This window comes from Apaloderma vittatum, unplaced genomic scaffold (assembly GCF_000703405.1).
Source record: "Apaloderma vittatum isolate BGI_N311 unplaced genomic scaffold, ASM70340v1 scaffold18783, whole genome shotgun sequence".
NCBI lineage: Eukaryota > Metazoa > Chordata > Aves > Trogoniformes > Trogonidae > Apaloderma > Apaloderma vittatum.
This window is the reverse complement of record NW_009706669.1, coordinates 22979-41139: the sequence shown is the minus strand read 5'-3', so window position 1 is coordinate 41139 and position 18161 is coordinate 22979. Positions and strand designations below refer to the sequence as shown.

The 18161-nt window shown below is 42.5% G+C and overlaps 1 protein-coding gene across 1 annotated transcript in view; it reads left to right on the top strand.

Annotated features, from left to right (window-relative positions):
• The window catches only part of THBS4 (thrombospondin 4), a gene marked incomplete at its 5' end in the record, with an annotated part of 34278 nt that overhangs the window by 11995 nt on the left and 4122 nt on the right, over positions 1–18161 (top strand). The window contains 14 exons of the mRNA XM_009865890.1: positions 1322–1494; positions 4526–4663; positions 5289–5366; positions 7763–7915; positions 9275–9379; positions 9606–9713; positions 11026–11185; positions 11843–11961; positions 12754–12806; positions 14945–15123; positions 15420–15598; positions 16518–16566; positions 16666–16862; positions 17394–17566. Of these exons, the coding sequence (XP_009864192.1) occupies positions 1322–1494; positions 4526–4663; positions 5289–5366; positions 7763–7915; positions 9275–9379; positions 9606–9713; positions 11026–11185; positions 11843–11961; positions 12754–12806; positions 14945–15123; positions 15420–15598; positions 16518–16566; positions 16666–16862; positions 17394–17566 (1864 nt within the window). The remainder of the gene's footprint in view (positions 1–1321; positions 1495–4525; positions 4664–5288; positions 5367–7762; positions 7916–9274; positions 9380–9605; positions 9714–11025; positions 11186–11842; positions 11962–12753; positions 12807–14944; positions 15124–15419; positions 15599–16517; positions 16567–16665; positions 16863–17393; positions 17567–18161) is intronic.

Sequence of the window (18161 nt, the reverse complement as noted above, 5' to 3'; positions counted from 1 at the left end):
ATTGCCTGTAAAAGGCAACCAGATGAGATGTACAGTCATTTTAAAACCAGTATTGATTGCATCAGCTCAATGTGCCTTCTAAGAAGTACTTTTTAAAAAATACCGTGTTTAAAGTTCTAGATGTACGGGACACAAACTTAGAATAGATTTTCATTAAAGAAAAGGCTTTCAGTTTCCCTAGACCTGGAAATCACCTACTGGGGGATAAAACCCCACTAAACCAAGCAGTACCATTTACCTTGTAGTGTCAGTTCTCGCTCTGCCACAAAGCTATGACACATGTTCCTGGGGAGGGATTCATCACCTGCCAGATATCTCATGAGCTATCTTAGTAGAAGGACAAAGGGGGAAACATGTTCTGCTGTAGCTGGTATTGTCAGTCTGAGGAAGATTCTATGCAATCTGTCTGAAAGTCATCTGATTCTAAGTAGGTAGTCACTGGTTAACGGCAGTAAGACTCAAAAGGTGATTTCCATCTTTTCACTAAATGGAAGAAGTAAGTGCTTTCCCAATATGCCAGTGCATGGCCCTCCTACACAACTGGCAATCAGAATACATATGCATTCTGTAAAAAACTAAATACTCCCTCGCTTGATAGGGTGAGAGGCCTTAAATTCATCACACTCTTTAGCTGATTTCCTCTTCCAGTCTGTCAGCCTCAAGGTGAGCTCCTGCCAGGTTAACCTTTATGTGCAATGCCGAAGAAAAAGTGTCTAAGTCCTGCATGCATCAGTACCAATATTCAGCACCTGCTCAGAGAACCCTAATTTTTCCCCGGGCTGGTCTCTGTGTGGGCACCTCAGCCAGTGTACTTGTATGTCCTGCTGTGTGCCCATGGTCTGCCAGCTGCTGTTCTCTATTGCTCTTATTTGTAGACTGTCAGATGTGCTCTTGTGAAACCGCGGCACTGTTTTCCTTATGAAGTGGTAGCGTTGCCTGTTTAGCCGGAAAAATGCGGTTTACCATCACACTTGAATGCCTTGGGCCATCCTAGGTCACTGGCTTTCAGAATTTCTTCCCCTGGCCAGCAGCAGATCTGCGCTGGGACTAACCTAGCAGGAGGACTCCTGTGTATAGCCAGGAGAAGCACGTGGGCCTGACAAAATAGGCTTAATTTGCCCTGTCTGGGGACGAAGCAAGCTGCTGAGCCACTCCCAGCATGAAGTCTCCTCAGTCACAGCACAGCTGGTAGCAGCACAGTGCAGAAACACGAAGCCCCTGCTGTGCAGCATCTTGTGGATCTATTAGGAGTGCTTGCCAGCTGAACGCCATGATAGATGTTTCTTTCAACCATGAAACTGTTGTTCTTTCTGCATTAAAGGTTTGGGAACTGTGAATTTTCCAACTCAGCTTCCCAGGCGCAGTAAACCCAAATGTGAAGTTAATTCCTGCTTCAGGGGAGTCAGGTGCGTGGATACAGCAGAGGGATTTCAGTGCGGCCCCTGCCCTGAAGGGCTCACGGGAAATGGAGTTAGCTGCTCAGATATCGATGAGGTAAAATCGTGACTTTCACTGATATTTTTTTTAAAAAAAAAAAGTAAAAAAAGCTGAAAAGCAGGTGTTTCATACATATCAATGAGTTGCTGATGCTTGCTGTCTTCGGTGTTCGCTGACTGTTTGAACATTGGATATTAATTCACTCTGATTTGATTCCACCTCCCTATTTTGCTGTTACTGCAACTTTATGGAAGTTATGTGTGAAACCCGCAAATACCCTGGTGAGTTGAGGACTTTAATGTTTAATGTTTAAAGAAGAACAGAAATAACCAAAATAAGCTTTTAATGTAGTTGTTTCTATTCCCCAAGAAGATGCGGTAGCTTCTGTTATAGGCTGCAGATGCACTTTTTGTCAATATGGGCTTTGTTTCTTTAAATTGTAGTTCTTCTGAACCAGCCTTGGAGACCAAAGTCTTCTCTTCAACCCAAGCTGGAGCCATGTTTTCAGCCTTACCTTAAAAGTCTATGAAAGAAAATAAACGTTTACTGTTATTGTTCCTTTCGCTGCTTTATGGTTGTGCTGAAAGCTGATAATGTTGACTTAAATCTATTTTTTTTCTTGTGCTATATGTTAGAAATTCAGAACTTGCTTGTACTGAGGATTGAGTTAATAAATTTACAATATCTTAAACAATTAAATAAAACCTGTGTTAATTGGAATGTGACACTCGGAACACAAACAACAAAACCACTTGCAGCTTCACTACATTTTTTTCTCTCTGATGACTTTTGCCATTCCTGTTTAGTGATTTTTGCAGGAAAGCACCTGGATACAGTGAACCAGGGAATCCGGAGAGTTAGGTCATTAAGTGTGCTTATGGATCACCCAGTACTACAAATATACCTGCCTAACAATGTAAAAAAGCAAGAGCAATTCCTTTTTTCTTCCTAGCCAAAAAGAAATGTGGTTTGACTGCTCTTCTGGTTTACTCCCTTCTGTAGGCCCTCAGCAGAGAGGATGTGATGTGTCCAACCCATGTCTGTCTGTGAAAAGAACTGGGGAGAGAAAATGGGTTAAAAGTGGCAGATCCCTGAGTTGTAGGCTCTGTCTTTTGTTTTGCCTCATATGGCATGGACTTTGTCTGCTGCAACAGATGGTGCAAAAAATGGAGGTGCAGCTTTGAAATGTGAATGCAAGGAGGTGAAGCTGAGACAGCTGTGGTGCGAGTTTCATGTCAGAAAGCCATGGTGACAGGTTGAAGCCAGCCTAGGTGTAGTCCTCTGACGTGGATGAGTTATACCTCCTGAGCCATACCCAGACTGAGGCAGAGCATGGCAATAGTCTCCTCCCTACCATTTTTCAGGGCTGGAGCAACTCTGTAGTGGCCTGACATTAACATGATTTTCTGTGAGCAGTCAGGCTCTGGCTCTGGAGATTGGCATGCTTTCATGTTCCTGCCATGGCTCTGAATAACAGACCTGATCTTGCATTAGAAACAGCAAGGGAATTTTGCCAAAACAGTGTTGTAGAGATACTGTCTTGTTTATATGAGATATTTATGTGGACACTGCTTCCAAAATGCTTCCCAAGTCTGGATGGGTTTTGTTCACCAGTAAATATTTCGGTTAACAGCTGGATTCTCACTAATGGTTGCACAGAACAGGGGAAAAAGATAATAAATGGCAACAGGTTTTCATTGTCTAGCAGGAGGGAATATGTCACATTATTTATTTTCCTGAGTTAGCTGAGACTAAGAGGGAAAGTAATTTATGATGGGGTTTTGTTTAAAGCTTTTTAGGAATCTTTTGGGAGAGCACTATTCTATGAATAAACTATGTACTTCCTAATAACTGGCATTTGAAAAGAAGTTCGTGTACAAAATCTGATAAAGGCAAATCTAAAAGCTTCCTTTCAAAGAACTGGCATAATCTTTTCTGAGGCTGCTAGCATCTCTGAAATATGCTGCCTTATTCATTACCACTTTGAAGAGTTTTACATGCTGATGCCCGGTAGATGGGCAGCTGCAGCTCTGCTCTGTGGTGGGATTTGAGTGCCCTCTACTGCCTACAATAAAAAATGCACAGCAAATAAGGAGCACAAAATGTTTGTTCTCGGTTTTACATTTTCCTTGTGTTAGTTGTGGACTTCTAACAAATTTTTCCATCAAACAAGCTTTGATATTAAACATAACTTTTCTTGCTCCCTTGTGTGTGTGTTTGGTTTTACGTTATGTGTTTGTTGTAGGTGGATATCTTCTGGTTTGTTCTCCCTCAAAGTTGTTTTTCTGTTAGAAATGGAGGGAGAGGGAAAGGCAGATTTTTAAAACTCTTATATTTCTTTCTAATATTTATTATTTATTGTTGTCTTTAAGCTATATGCAGCATGATATAGCATGTTGATGTTTTTGGTACTCTTACAAATATTACCTAGGGGCTAGTGTTGATGTTGGAGAGCCAGCAATGTGGGATATTCTTTCTAGGCTGGCACCCACAAGGCCAGTGAAATGGGTTATGGCTGCTCTGCAAAACCAGATGAGGCAATGAAACAAACGGTGCCTTCAGGCCAAGGGTCATCACGCTGTGGGCATGTGGTATTATGGGAGAAGTGCCGAAGATTTTCTGTGGGCCTCCAGTCCAGAAATGAGCGTGTGCCACTGACAACACCTCTCCTCCTCTGGCTGGTGTTTGGGTAACTTCTGGCTATGAGACTTGCCCAGATATAAATGAGAGAAAATGCTGCTGCCACTTCTGCATGTACACATGCCACTGCAGGACTATTCAGTGGGCTGGAGTTATATGGCTTTCCTGATACTGTGGTATGGCTCCTTCCAGGGGGCTCTCAGCCTCTGAGGGAGCTGAACCTGTCCGGCAAAAGGAAAGACTGGGGAACAGAGCTTAGGGCATTGGCTACACCTACTGGGGTCAGAAATACCTGCAGAGACTTTTTCCTTTGTAAGCCAGCTCTGAACAGAAGACATGCAGACATTGCATGTAGCATTGCCTTTGACTGAGAGGTCTGCGCATGGAGTCATGGTCTGGATGTTACTGAAGCACGAAGGTGTGCTCGGTTAATTTTTTTTTTTTGCAGTGTCGTTACAACCCTTGCTTCCCTGGAGTGCGATGTGTGAACACTGCTCCGGGTTTCCGATGTGAGACTTGTCCCCCAGGATATACAGGACAAACTGTGCAAGGGATAGGAATCAGCTACGCCAAGACCAATAAGCAGGTGAGTGACAGCATCTCTGCAGCAACTGCCATTGCAAGGTACTGGTTTATATCAGTGCGTCTCTTTTGCATTTTGTTTATACTTCGGTTGTTCAGTAATTGCCTTGTGCAGTCAGACAGAGCTCAGAGTGTTTCAGTTAGAAGACCCAAGAATGTGTTTGCTTGGCTTTAATAGGATTATTAACAGTCTAATACTCAAGGTCAATATGGAGACAAGAAAAAGTATCGTTATCTTCATAGATATCTCAGATCAATTTTAGAGAGGGCTATGTTGTTTTCTGTAAGCTGGCACTGAACTTGGAAGAGTATGATAGAACAGGACTATTTTGCTCTCATTTTCCAGGTTCATGTAGTGCCCTACATGTGGAGCATAGTTCTTATCTAAACTCTTGTGGGCAAACTAGAAGCCCGTCTTAAGGTTGAAATTTGCTGTATCACAGTGTCACTTCAGGGTTTATATGTGTCTGGACATCCACTGGAAAATTAGTCTATATATATATCTGTGTTATTTTGAGAGTGGTTTCAGGGGAGGCTATTTTCTAGACTTAAACTTCTGTGGCTTTTCTTCAGACTTGATTCTCAAATTTATATTGTTCATATTACATGTTGGCTGGTTTTATTGCTAGATCTGCTTAGATATTGATGAATGTCAGAATGGTGGACTTGGACTCTGTGTTCCAAATTCCCACTGCATAAACACTTTGGTAAGTACCTTTTCATTTGTGGCTTTAAAAAATTGATTGCTTTAAAATTCCATGAGGCTAGGATTGGATTTATGACTCTGACTGAAGAGCTGAATAATACAGTTTGTTCATTGGCTTCATCTAAACCGAAGAATCCTTTTCTCTTTTCCTGACTAATAATAATAAAAAAAATTCAATACTTGATTTGTCATTAACATGTCCATCTGAGCTGTATCCTTATCATTTTCCCTGAAGAACAGCAGTAGCTCTTCTCTCCACGCCATCCAGTTCTGTGTGTTTATTTTATTGGAAGGAATCCCTTTGAAAGATTAAATCTTTGCTTCCCCTCATCTCTTCCCACCTGAGAACTGCTGCAGCAAGCTGTTCCCCTGGGTGCACGCTTTATAGGAGTAAGTCTTCACCTTGTTAGGGTATTTATACGGTACCAGACATCCCTCTAAATAAGTACAGAGAGGAGGAGAGGTGCATTTGGCAATGCTTTTAATACCCATAGATATTAAGTCTTGGTGTCATCTGCAAACTTGCTGAGGATGCGCTCAATCCGCTCGTAAAGAGAGCTGGTCCCAAAACTGAGCCCTGGGGAACACCACTTGTGACCGGCTGCCAACTGGATTTAACTCCATTCAACACCACTCTTAGGACTTGGGCATCCAGATGGTTTTTCACCCAGCAAAGAGTACGTCTGTCCAAGCCATGAACAGCAAGTTTCTCCAGGAGAGTGCTGTGGAAAGAGGTGTCGAAGGCTGTGTCACTTATGCCACTGTCAAATATTGTTCTGCTGTAGCAGGCTGCACAGAGCAGGTTTTGTCCATCACAAGAGGAGGACTAAAAGTATCCTGCAGGTGTAAATGTGGTCTTTTTTGCAGTGACGTATCACTGAGACTACTGGTAGCGTTCTAAGTGGTGAGCTTTGCTTGTGAATAACCTTGTTTTACTAGGGCTGCTTTCACTGTTCAGTATGTTCTCTTTGATAGATTGGTTTCTAATGCCTAGAACAGAACATTTCTGTCACATGTTATACCTTACTGTATGGCTGGACATGACTAGTCCTCTTCGGGAGGCCATCAGGCCCTGTTTGCAGAGGGCAACAAGTGGCCTGCTATCTGGTGGTGTGGTTTTTTACTTCTGTCCACCTTTAGAAAATGTTTGGCCTGGAAGTGCTGCCTTAAAGGCTATTTTAATGCATGCCAGGTCTTGATATAGGACAGAATATACTGAGAACATTCGGCAGACTCCAGAAGATACTATTTTCATGGCCCAATGACCATTTTACGCTTCAGTCATGGGTATATCTTTGTCTTCAGCCTGAAAGTATGCAGTCAGCACAGAGTTAAAATTTGAAATGAAGCTTGGAACAGGGGACAAAAATAATGCCTAGCTAGGTAGTAAATGTATTTCTCTATTGTGATGGACTGGGACAGTCCTGACAGTTCCTTCATCAGGCTTTGTATAGGAGGAGTAAAGTTGTGTGAAGCACCGTAGTTTCACAAAGAGATGGATGCGCAAGTTACTCAGAGATCTGCCTGTTTCTGTTCCTTGACATGTCAAAAATAATTATTCTCTATAAGGAAGAAAATGTTGTTGTCCATTAACATTTATGTCATAGGTTACAAATCTGAAAGAATGTGAGATAGAGACAAAAGCCACATTAGATGCCTGAAGAGGACCCCTTCTTATCAGCATTTATATCTGACACAGTGATTGCCCCAGTACACACTGAGATTCCTTGATTTACCTCCTTGTTTGTTTACACAAGGGAGTGACACAAATATAAAATATACATGTGTGCACCCAAGCAAACCACTGCAAAAAGTTAAATGGATGTTCTTATTGCAGTGTAAACGGGGATGACTGTGTCTTCAGCTGCTGAATTTTTTCTGAAGAGCAAGACTTAGCTCAAAATGGCTTAAAAACATTTAAATTTTTTTTAAAAAGGGGAGGGCAAAGATAGGATGAACTTTCCTGTCTCTTTTTGATTAAAAGTTGTGGCCAGTTGAATTTAAATTAATTGGTCGGTCTGCTTTACACTGAAATAAGAGCATCCAATCTGATTAAGCAGGTGCTGCTTAGAATTTTGAACGTTTTGGCCTCCTGAAAGCAGCTCAGAGTAATGTTGGCAGGGTCAAGGCATCGTGAAGAAACTTTTGCTGCTACCTGGCTTTTCTTTGGCTTAAGAAAAGACTGGTCTAAACAAATGAGAGTTGAGCATGCAGGGTGGAAACCCAACCTGAGTTTCACATAGAAAATAAAGTTTGTTCACAGTGCAAGAGGCCTCAATGGATGGATGACTACAGTGCAAAGCATAAGCAGTGTGACATTAATCTTACTCACATGTTTGCTTTAAAAGAAAAAGAAATCCTGTTAAAAGACTGGCTAGTAACTTTTTATTCTTGCAGGGGTCTTTCCAGTGTGGCCAGTGCAAACCGGGATATACAGGAGACCAAGCCAGGGGGTGCCAGGCTGAGAGGAGCTGCAGAACTCGAGCCCTCAATCCATGCAGCGTGCATGCCCATTGTATTGAGGAGAGGAGGGGAGAGGTGACATGTGTTGTGAGTTCATAAATTCATGTATTTATACAGTGAAAACTTAGGCTTTTTTTTGAGCTGGAACTAAGAAAGTGTTTGTGGTCATTTTATACAGTCGGGTGTTCTAACCACGTTGTGGCATGCTGGACAAGCTACAAAAATAATCTATCTGAATCTGTCTTTGCAGCTCAACTGTTTTCTTTTTGCAGCATGTCTGTAAGGCAGTCATACTCGTGTAACATATTTACTGTGTCTGTGTTATGAGAACTTTTGGGAATGGCTTTTATAGAATTTCTGTAGTCTACTCAACAAGGACTATCAAGTGTCATTCTACAGAAGACATCACAAGGACAAATCCCTCTCCTTGTACTCAGCTACATAGCTGTGAGTAGGGATCCTCTCTGCATACTCAACATGCCTGTATTTTCCTGGTGACAGTGCTATTATTTTTCCAAGTGAGACCACAGTTTCTAGGAACAGGTAGGCTGTACTGTGCTTTCCAACCTTGGGAGCAGAGGAGCACCAAGTGACACATGAACTTTCATTTTAAGAGTCCAACTGAAGTGTATTAGTTTTTCCAGCTTGCAAGGGGAAGCAAGAGACTAATCCTGTGTCCTAAATTTAGATACAGTGCGTGCTTTTGCTGACACTTGCCTTGGTCTCATTTTTAAGTATGTCTATTTCAAAGAATAATAATCTAGAATATTTTAAGTCCATGCTGTAATAGGGAGAATGCCTAACTTGTGTTATTCAAGTCCTTATTTTAAGGAGGGACCAGAAGTTGACATGCAGTGATATCTGTGTATCTTCAGTTACAAATTAGGCATTGGTTTGAAACCATACCTAGTTTAATTGGTTGGGAGAAACTTGTATGCAGATGCACTTGCTTTGCTGATGGAAACTTAGTAACTGTCAGCACAATTTTCTTTTAAGACTTCTTCTACTTATAGATATATTCTTGAGATACTGAACAAAACACAGTTAGCCCATCTAACCACAGGTCTCTTGATGAGACGCTAGGTGCGTATTCTGCCTAGGGCCCCTCTTTTTTTCCACCTGCAGGTAAGAAACCAAAATTAATTGTTGGCAAGAGTCTAAAGTAAATCTATGTCTCCCACTGAAATTATTAGGTGTTGCAGGCACATGTTCCATTTAACATCAAGTCTTAACTCTTTCTTGCTGTGCTTAGATGTAGAGAGCTTGAAACAAAGATTTTCTTTTCACACTGAGAGATGTTGAAGTGTATCTTATTGTACTTCAGCATCTGCCCCTGCCTTCTCTGTATGTTAGTGTTTTTAAGGCCGTTGTGAGGTTTCCCTCTTGAATATTGCTACAGTGACTTACTAACTTTTTGTAAGTACTAGCATGTTGTTTTATTGATAGTGTGGCATTGGCTGGGCTGGTGATGGTTATATTTGCGGAAAAGATGTTGATATTGATGGCTACCCCAATGAAGAACTCTCATGCTCTGCTGAAAACTGCAGAAAGGTAATTTTTTTTTTCTTAATCGTATAATAATTAAGAACATGGAGATGTGAAGAGAAAGAGTGGAAGAAACACGACTCAACTTTTTGAAAGTTATTTATTTCCTCTGGATAAATTTTATTTAATTTGATTAATTGGTTAGTTAAAATGATGATAGAAAAAGTAATCCAAGTGATGAAGATACCCAGTTTACCCATAGAACACCATACATGTCTCATTTTTTGTCTAGGACAATTGCAGATTTGTCCCAAACTCAGGACAAGAAGATGCTGATGGCGACGGGATTGGAGACGCCTGTGATGATGATGCAGATGGAGATGGCATTCCCAACGAGCAGGTGCTGTGCATACGTCAGGGTGCAGGGCTCTGTGCGAACAGAAGACTTTCATGTTACTTGAATAGGCAATGATTTTGAAATCTGGCTCACTGCTATTTGCCAGAGATTATCCTATAACCATCACTCACCAGCTCTCTAAATCCTGTCTTTTTCTTTTATATAACCTAGCATGTCTTAATTAGGCTTAAATCCCGTATGCTCTATTACTCCATTTTATCCTTGAGTTCTAGATCGTTTAGTATATAGACCTTGTATCCTTGTGTCACACTCTCCCATAGCAGAGCGTTCAGGAACATTACATGCCATTAGTGTCTTTCTTTTTAAAGAGCAGGTTGACCCAACATCACTTTCTACGAGGGATCCAAAACGCACATGAATTAATGGGTGTCTTGCCAGTAACTTGAAAAAGCTTTGAATCATATTCTTGGAGCAAAAGAGGTTTACATCTGAGTATGCTACTGCAGAATATGTCAGAGAATAAATTCAGACTGTAAAAGCTCTTTTGTTTTCACTCTGTATGCTTGTCATTCTGTGCTGAGGCCCTTCTGTGGTGTGTGGTAGTGCTTAATGTGCTTTCAAGGAAGACAAGAACACTCTATCCAGAGTACAAACGTCCATGTGGAGCTAAGGTAGACTAACAGTCACGGAAGGGTTATCTCAGGCTTTTTTTGCCAGAGAGGTCAACCCTAAATTCTGGTAACTTGCAGCAACTGGTTTTATTAATGTTCTATAGCAAAACATGTTAAATCCTCTTTCAGATGTAAATCTTTATGCAGGTTCAGCACCTTTGCAGTCAAGTGACTTCTATATTGTTGTTAAGCTCTGTTCTGCCTTGGTGTGCACTAAAGGATATCATGGGTGTGCTAGATGGGAGAGGAAAGTTTACACCACTTTGAAGTAAAGTTTTCTCCATATGCCTCCTGTGGTCTTAGTCAGTCGCAGCCTGGCTGAAAGGAAAAGAAATAATAAAAAACCTCCAACTTGTACATTTTTGCATCAAGAAGTCCCATTTTTCCAAGTGTTTCAGCTTTGGTTTAAACCTCCACCAGAAGGGAGCAATGGCCTTTCACCGAGAGCATCTACAAACCCTCTGTGTCTCTCTCCAGCATTGGAGAAGGACCAAAACAAGTTAGTCACTATGGGTGCATCCAAAATGATCCAGAGCTAACATTCACATAAAATGTCAAACTGCTCACTGTCAGAATTTTTCATGAAAGCATCAATAAATACAAGAGTTACATAAATCCACTAAAGTTGGAATTAAAGAGCCAGGGCCCAGCTCATATCTGGTTTGGATCTGTGTCTCTTGCAGGATAACTGTGTCTTGGCTCCCAATGTTAACCAGAGAAATGGTGACCAGGATATCTTTGGAGATGCTTGTGACAACTGCCGCAATGTCCTGAATAATGACCAAAGGGACACAGATGGTGATGGGAAAGGAGATGCTTGTGATGATGACATGGATGGAGATGGTTGGTAATTCTTCACTTCCAGCTTCTCTGATGTTCTTGAAACTGGCCCAGAACATGCTGTGTGTTGGGAGATTTCCTGTCACCAGCTGCTAAGTGTTGTGTAACATATGGTCTTTCTTCATGAAACCTTTTCATTTAGATTTATATATCTTTTAGCCTTCATTGGAAGCCCTCAGTACAGTAACAGATAAACCAAGCCATGTTTCATGTATAAGGTGAGGTTGTTGATCATTTGTTATTCCTTAAAGGTGCAAGCATGCCCAAGAGCACCCAGCTGCTGCCTCTTCCAGTTGCCCAAGAGCTACATAATGCATGATTTTCATTGCTGTTGGAGTCTTGAACCCTTCAAATGAAACAGCAAAGATGAAATGTCCCATTCCATAAGCTAGGATACAGGAACAGAATAGAATGAACTGTGTGTAGTTGGTGAAGTGTGTGTGATGGGGTTGAAAGCTGTTCTTTAACAAGATGTTTCTAACTTCTATTAAATTAATGTATTCACACATATGAAAGATTTGCTGTGCAGACTTCTAATGTCATTGCAAGATTAATTAGTTGCTGAAAAGGAATAGTGTCTTTACTGTTCTTGATGTTAATGTTATCTGATAACTAACCCAGGAATTGTCTCTAATGAACATCAAATCCACTTTTCACTAGGTATTAAGAACCTCTTGGACAATTGTCAGAGGATCCCGAACCCAGACCAGGAGGACGAGGATAACGATGGTGTTGGTGATGCCTGTGACAGCTGCCCTACAATCAGCAATCCAAACCAGGTTAGCAGGCAGAAGGAAAAACTATCTTGATTTAGAGAGAGGGACTGATAAGGTCCAAAAAGATACAAGAGAACAAAGCAGCCCATGCACCCACAGTGTTTATCTTTTAACAGTAGATATTCAGAAATTTGTATGGAGCTTCAAGTGCTCCTGACATGGGAAAGAGGATCCATCAGGTGTATTCTTATAGCTTGGGATGTTGGTAGTATCTCTGCCCTGCTCGTGTCTTCTACTGTCATGCTCTGAAACGTGAGCATGCTCTAGTCCCACAGAGTCCAATGCCAGACTCCAAGCAGTGGTGTGATTTATTTACACTTGATATTTCTTTAATTAGGACAAAATCCTAGTGTCCTTATTTAGCAACGCTTTTACTGCTTCTAGGTGAGAAGTCAGTGAGACTTTCGTATGTTTTGAATTCTGATTAAGCCCTTTGTGACTAAAAGAAATGCTGGAAATTTAAGAGAAACGTGGTAGATTTTTACAGCTACTTAAGAAATCAAGCTTGGTTAGAAATGAGGGATACTCATTTCCAGTAGTAGGGGAATCTTGCTTGAACTGCTCCAGTCAAGTTTAACCCTGTTTATTCATTGTCTGTTGTGGGTTTTATCCTTAATAAAACTAACCTTTTGGTTAGACGCATGATGCAAACAAGAAAATATGTTTTGTAAAACAAAGGTTTTTCCACACTTTTATTTTACTTGTATTTAATTTGGTTGTGTTTGGTTTAATAATGACATTTTAATAGATGTTCTCAGCAGCTGATCCTGGACCTTTCTCTGTTTCCTTTTGCAGTCAGATGTTGACAATGACCTGGTTGGAGATTCCTGTGATACCAATCAGGACAGGTATGTTGTGTTGTGGCTTATAACAGCAGTAGGGAAGTGGAAGAGGCTAGTCTTGATCTGAAGTATGCTGCTGATTCCTGGAGAGCTGTATTCAGTCAGACTAGCCTGGATTTAATTCCAACACCTTCTGAAAGAGATGTTATTTCAAAAACGATATTAAGATTTATCAGCCCTGTTGGTTCACTTCTCTGTAGTACAGTTTACAGAGCCCTTCACTTTAAGCACTATATTCTCACAGTCTTCCTGTGAGTTCCTGTGGAAATGACATTGAGAGCAGTTCTCTGGCTGCAAAACTCGGAGCACTGTTCAGAGCTTCTTAGTGAGGTAATGTCCTTTTCCTTTTCTTTATCCTTAATCCCTCTTTTCTTATTTTCTTTAGCAGAAATTTTGTAATTGAGTTGTATGTTTTTCCATAAGAACCTAGTATTTCAGAAACAGGTGTTTCTTATTAAGTGTAAAATGTTCGCAGATAAACCCCTTTGCTTTAGTACAGCAAGACTGGCAGCGCTCTTCTCTGGCTTTTACATGCCCTGAGGATTCAGGGGAGCACATCTCATGACAAACCGCTAATGCCTGGCTGGAACCAGCTTCTGCATAACCAACTGCAGGGAGGTGGCAAGTCCTCCTCTGTGGTCCCCACTTAAAGCAAGTAGAAAGGGAAGTGATAAATCCTGTGCTGGCACAGCATGTCGTCATCTCCAGAGGGCTGCAAGGTCTCGCCCTGGAGCCACTGGTGGGTGCTGCTGTTTGGGACAATAAGCACTGAGAACCTACTTCCCCTCCTCTGCCAGAAGTATTCCCAGTCTTGGGCTGGTAGCTGCCCAGGCCCCTAGCTGTGAGCTGGTTTACTCTTGAGTATCATAGAATCATAGAATGGCCTAGGCTGGAAGGGAGCTCAGAGATCATTTCATCCAACCTCTCTGTCATGGGCAGGGGTGCCTCTCAACTAAGTAAATATGGCCTTGGCTTTTTTCTTGTTTTTTTTTTAAAAAAAGGACATGCTTTCTTTTTTTTTCTCAAACCTAAATAACATGTATAAAGTATTTCCTCATAGAGATGCTGTAACTCTGCCTGAGGTTAAGCTTGGAATAGGTGTATATGCGTGGTCCTCTTGGCATTTCATCTCAAGAATGTGCAAACATTAGTTTCTCTGACCTAAAATAAAAGCACCTTTCTTAAAAGGGAGACGTAGGTGGGAATATGCATAGCTATAAGCTACAATACCACCTTAATTTGGCTGCATGCCACTTCTACTCTGCCTGTGCTTGGCAAAAAGCTGCTGAGGCAAAACAAGCCTGTTTATTGCCAGGAATTGTTTCATTTACAGTGTGTGTACAGAACACACTTGACTTCAGGCCATTTTTTTGCACAGATGCACTTAAATGCTTGCAGGGAAAAACCATGGAGCCACCTCATAACTTCCCAAACTCTTTTCTGTAGTCTTTGTCCCCACTCCTAGTGACTCTTCACCGTAACTAGCTGATGCAGCCATGGGCTGTGGAGGGGTCCTTGGGAGCTACAAACCTTTTCCTCCATTTCTTACTGTGCAGCTTCCCCATGGAACTGTTATATAACAAAACTTGCTATGCAGAATGGTGAAAGTGGTGCTTGTTTTTAAATAAGTCTGATTTCAGCTGCTCACGCAGGCCATAAATTTTCATTCACACTCACACCTGCATGTTCATGAGCACCAGGACACTAGTGGACATCATGTGTATGTGACAAGGGACACCAGCTGTTGAGCTCTTGCTGTCTCCTGGGTGCATTTTGATTGGTGATTCTGTGCTTGTGGATGTGCCTTACATGTGCCCTTAGGAGTGGATGTTGTTTGGGATCTTGGACTCTGATATCTTTTCCCTCTCTGTGTAAGGCTTCTTTTTCTTTCCCTTATCTGAGTACTTTCATAGCTCCAGCCTTAGCCTTTATCTTCCTGCCACCTTATCATAGATTATTTACTTGTTTCTTGTTTCCTTGCTGTTCAGCCACCTGAGCAACACCCGGGTGTGGTGCCCCACTGGTCTGTTTCCAGCTCCAGGGGTGCCTCTAGCACATTTCCCGCTCAGGTACCCATGCTGTTCCCCACGCAGGGGCAGGAGCTGATCCTAGTGTGCCATTTCTTTTTGTCTCTCTGCTTGTAGCGATGGCGATGGGCACCAGGACAGCACAGACAATTGCCCTACCATCATTAACAGCTCCCAGCTGGACACAGATAAGGATGGCTTGGGCGATGAGTGTGATGAGGATGATGTTGACCTCTTGCCCCCAGGCCCTGACAACTGCAGGCTGGTCCCTAATCCAGGGCAGGAAGATGACAATGGTAAGATGGGCCTTTTGCAGCCCTTTTGGAGCTTAGACCCTACATCCTTCCCCAGGCATTACATCTGTGCACCAGAACCTAACACAGTCACCATATGCCCCTGTACTCACCCCAGGAGGGACCCCAACACACAGGGGCCCTTTAGCCAAGGCAGAGTCCTCAAGTCCTCTCCCTGGGCAATGCAGCCATCAGTGCTGAGACTCCACCTGCTTTTCAGACACCTTGATGCAGTGGCTCTCCCAGATGTGTCTACTTGCTGCACCATAAATCTGCTTTCACTCCTCCAATGCATTCAGGTGATGGAGTCGGTGATATCTGCGAGTCTGATTTTGACCAGGATACAGTGATTGATCGGATCGATGTGTGCCCTGAGAATGCAGAGATCACCCTGACAGACTTCAGGGCCTATCAGACAGTGGTGCTGGACCCAGAGGGAGATGCGCAGATTGATCCCAACTGGGTGGTTCTGAACCAGGTAAAATCTGGTCTTTCTTACCTGTCTGAGAAAGATCATTTGAAAACCACAGCTAAACTGTCTTTGTAATTGCTGGACCTCTGTCAAACAAGTGAAGAGTGGAAGCTGTTGGTTGGCTGACTGCTTTACATGAGTTATAAAGAAGGAGCTTTCTTTTAGCACTGGTAGCTTGAAGCTTTATGCTTCCAATAATCTTGGATAACGACAGGCTGGTCAGCTTGTTCTGGGTGGATTTCACTGCTGCTAAGAGTAAACATGAAAATTTTGTGCCACCCTATTGAATTTTTTCCGTAGCAAATTATTTTGTGAATCCTTCACAGAATTTGAAACTCTTACCTGCTGTATAGCAGAGTATTTTGTCCTAAATGAGGTCCAATAACTGTTACTGACACTAACAAATTTAAGCCTTCAGGAGACTAATGTGTTCAGAGTCACAAGGCACGTGCAATTTATTCCAATTGCCAAAGTCTCTGCCAAACCAGCTGAGGTGTGTACACCTTCCTTAACCCAGTCCTGGCAGTCAGCTTAATCCCAGACTCCATGATCAAACTGTACAAGCTAAGCCTCGGCAGAGCTCTCTTCCACCCTACCAGCCCTCTTCTGTGCCCCTCTCTCCTCCTTCCCCCAATCTCATCTCTGATTCTGACCAGGTTCAGTGATCTCCCGAAGAACATTGGGGTAGGGGGAAGAAAGTATTGGTATGGCCAGTTTTGCAATGAGGAAGCAAAAATCCTTCTTGATTCAGGGGACACAAGCAGTATACAGTTCTCATTTTAATTCAGAGCTACAAGTTACGGACATAGTGTGAGCAAAGGGAGGAGATGGGGGAAGGGCTGCTAGAGGGACATCAGAAGAGGCTGTGAGGCTTAGCCAACCCAGCTTGTCATGCACACTAACTATTCTGAATTTACTCTTACAGGGCATGGAAATTGTGCAGACTATGAACAGTGATCCTGGCCTTGCCGTTGGTATGTACCCTCTTCTGAGATTCAGGTTTTACAGGAGAAAACTTTTAGCCTGTGAACATGTTTTCTGCAGAATTGTTTTTAACCTGTGTGTATCCTCAGGTTATACAGCTTTTAATGGCGTTGACTTTGAGGGTACTTTTCACGTGAACACGGTGACGGATGACGACTACGCTGGCTTTATTTTTGGTTATCAAGACAGCTCTAGCTTTTATGTGGTAATGTGGAAGCAGACGGAACAGACGTACTGGCAAGCAACTCCCTTCAGAGCTGTTGCGGAGCCCGGCATTCAGCTAAAGGTACCAGTCATGGCTCCTAGCAGGGGACACAGTGGCCACCACAGCCAGGCTATGCCACCCTGCCACGTGTTGGCCATGCCGCCCCACTATCTGACTGCCACAGGCTAAGCCATCATGCCATGCATTGGCCAAGCCACCACAGTGCATGTTGGCCGTGCTGCCTGACTGCTGTTCTCTCCCTTCATCAGGTCTCAAAACTACTCTAAGTCTGGCGGCTGCCACACAGCCCTTTTAACAGCACCATTTTTTAAAGGAACTTCATCTCCAGTCTTGCCCCTGCTTATCAGCTGGAGCATTCAGTCACTGCTCTCATTGTGCTCTGACTGTAATTGGTCAAATTGTCTCCTTCTCCTGGCTCCAGGCACTCGGTTGCTTTTCCATGCAAGCAGTGGCTTCGGTTATGCAAGGAAACTTAGGCTTGTGAGCCAGAGGGAGGGTGCTCCTACAGACCTTCTTCCCTCTACAAAAAGGCTTGGAGCTCCTGAAGTGGCATTTCTCTGCAGTCAGCATTGGAAAATTCTATTCCTGCAGGCTGTGAAATCCAAGACAGGCCCTGGTGAGCACCTCCGCAACTCCCTCTGGCACACAGGGGACACCATTGACCAGGTCAGGCTGCTGTGGAAGGACCCCCGAAATGTAGGGTGGAAAGACAAAGTCTCCTACCGGTGGTTCTTGCAGCACAGACCCCAGATTGGTTATATCAGGTAAGAGAGGAAAGGATAGATAAGGTGTCTGCCTAAACTGTTGTTTCTCAACACCTAATTCCAATGATAATCTGAGAATTTATAATATGTCTGGGCTTTGCACTGATGAAGCCTTGTAACAGGTTAGACTTCTGAAATTCAGCCTGCAATTCTTTTTCCTAGGGAAGCCAATTTCAAACTAAGCCTGTTTGTAATTGAGGTTTTCTACCATCTGGCTGTTGTAATTGTGCCCTACCCTAATAAACCCTTTTCTGGCTTTAATACCTTGTTATCCAAGCCTCTGCTGGCCACTGATCTGAAAAACAAAACATTTCAAAATTTCTTAATTTTGATTTTTAGAATATTTTTGTTGGAATTGTGACAGTTCATTTGCATATTCTGGGATAATGCAATTGATACAAGATGTCCACTTAAAGGCTGTGATCCTAACTAAGATCCGTAATAATTTTGATGTGATAGATTTGAGGATACACAACATATATTCACAAAATTTGTCGAAGCTATGTAATATGTGTTAGCTATTCTTGTTACGGGGCAAAAAAGTTACTTATAAAAAACCTCATCACTCAGGAGGAAACGTTTCACTCTGCAACAT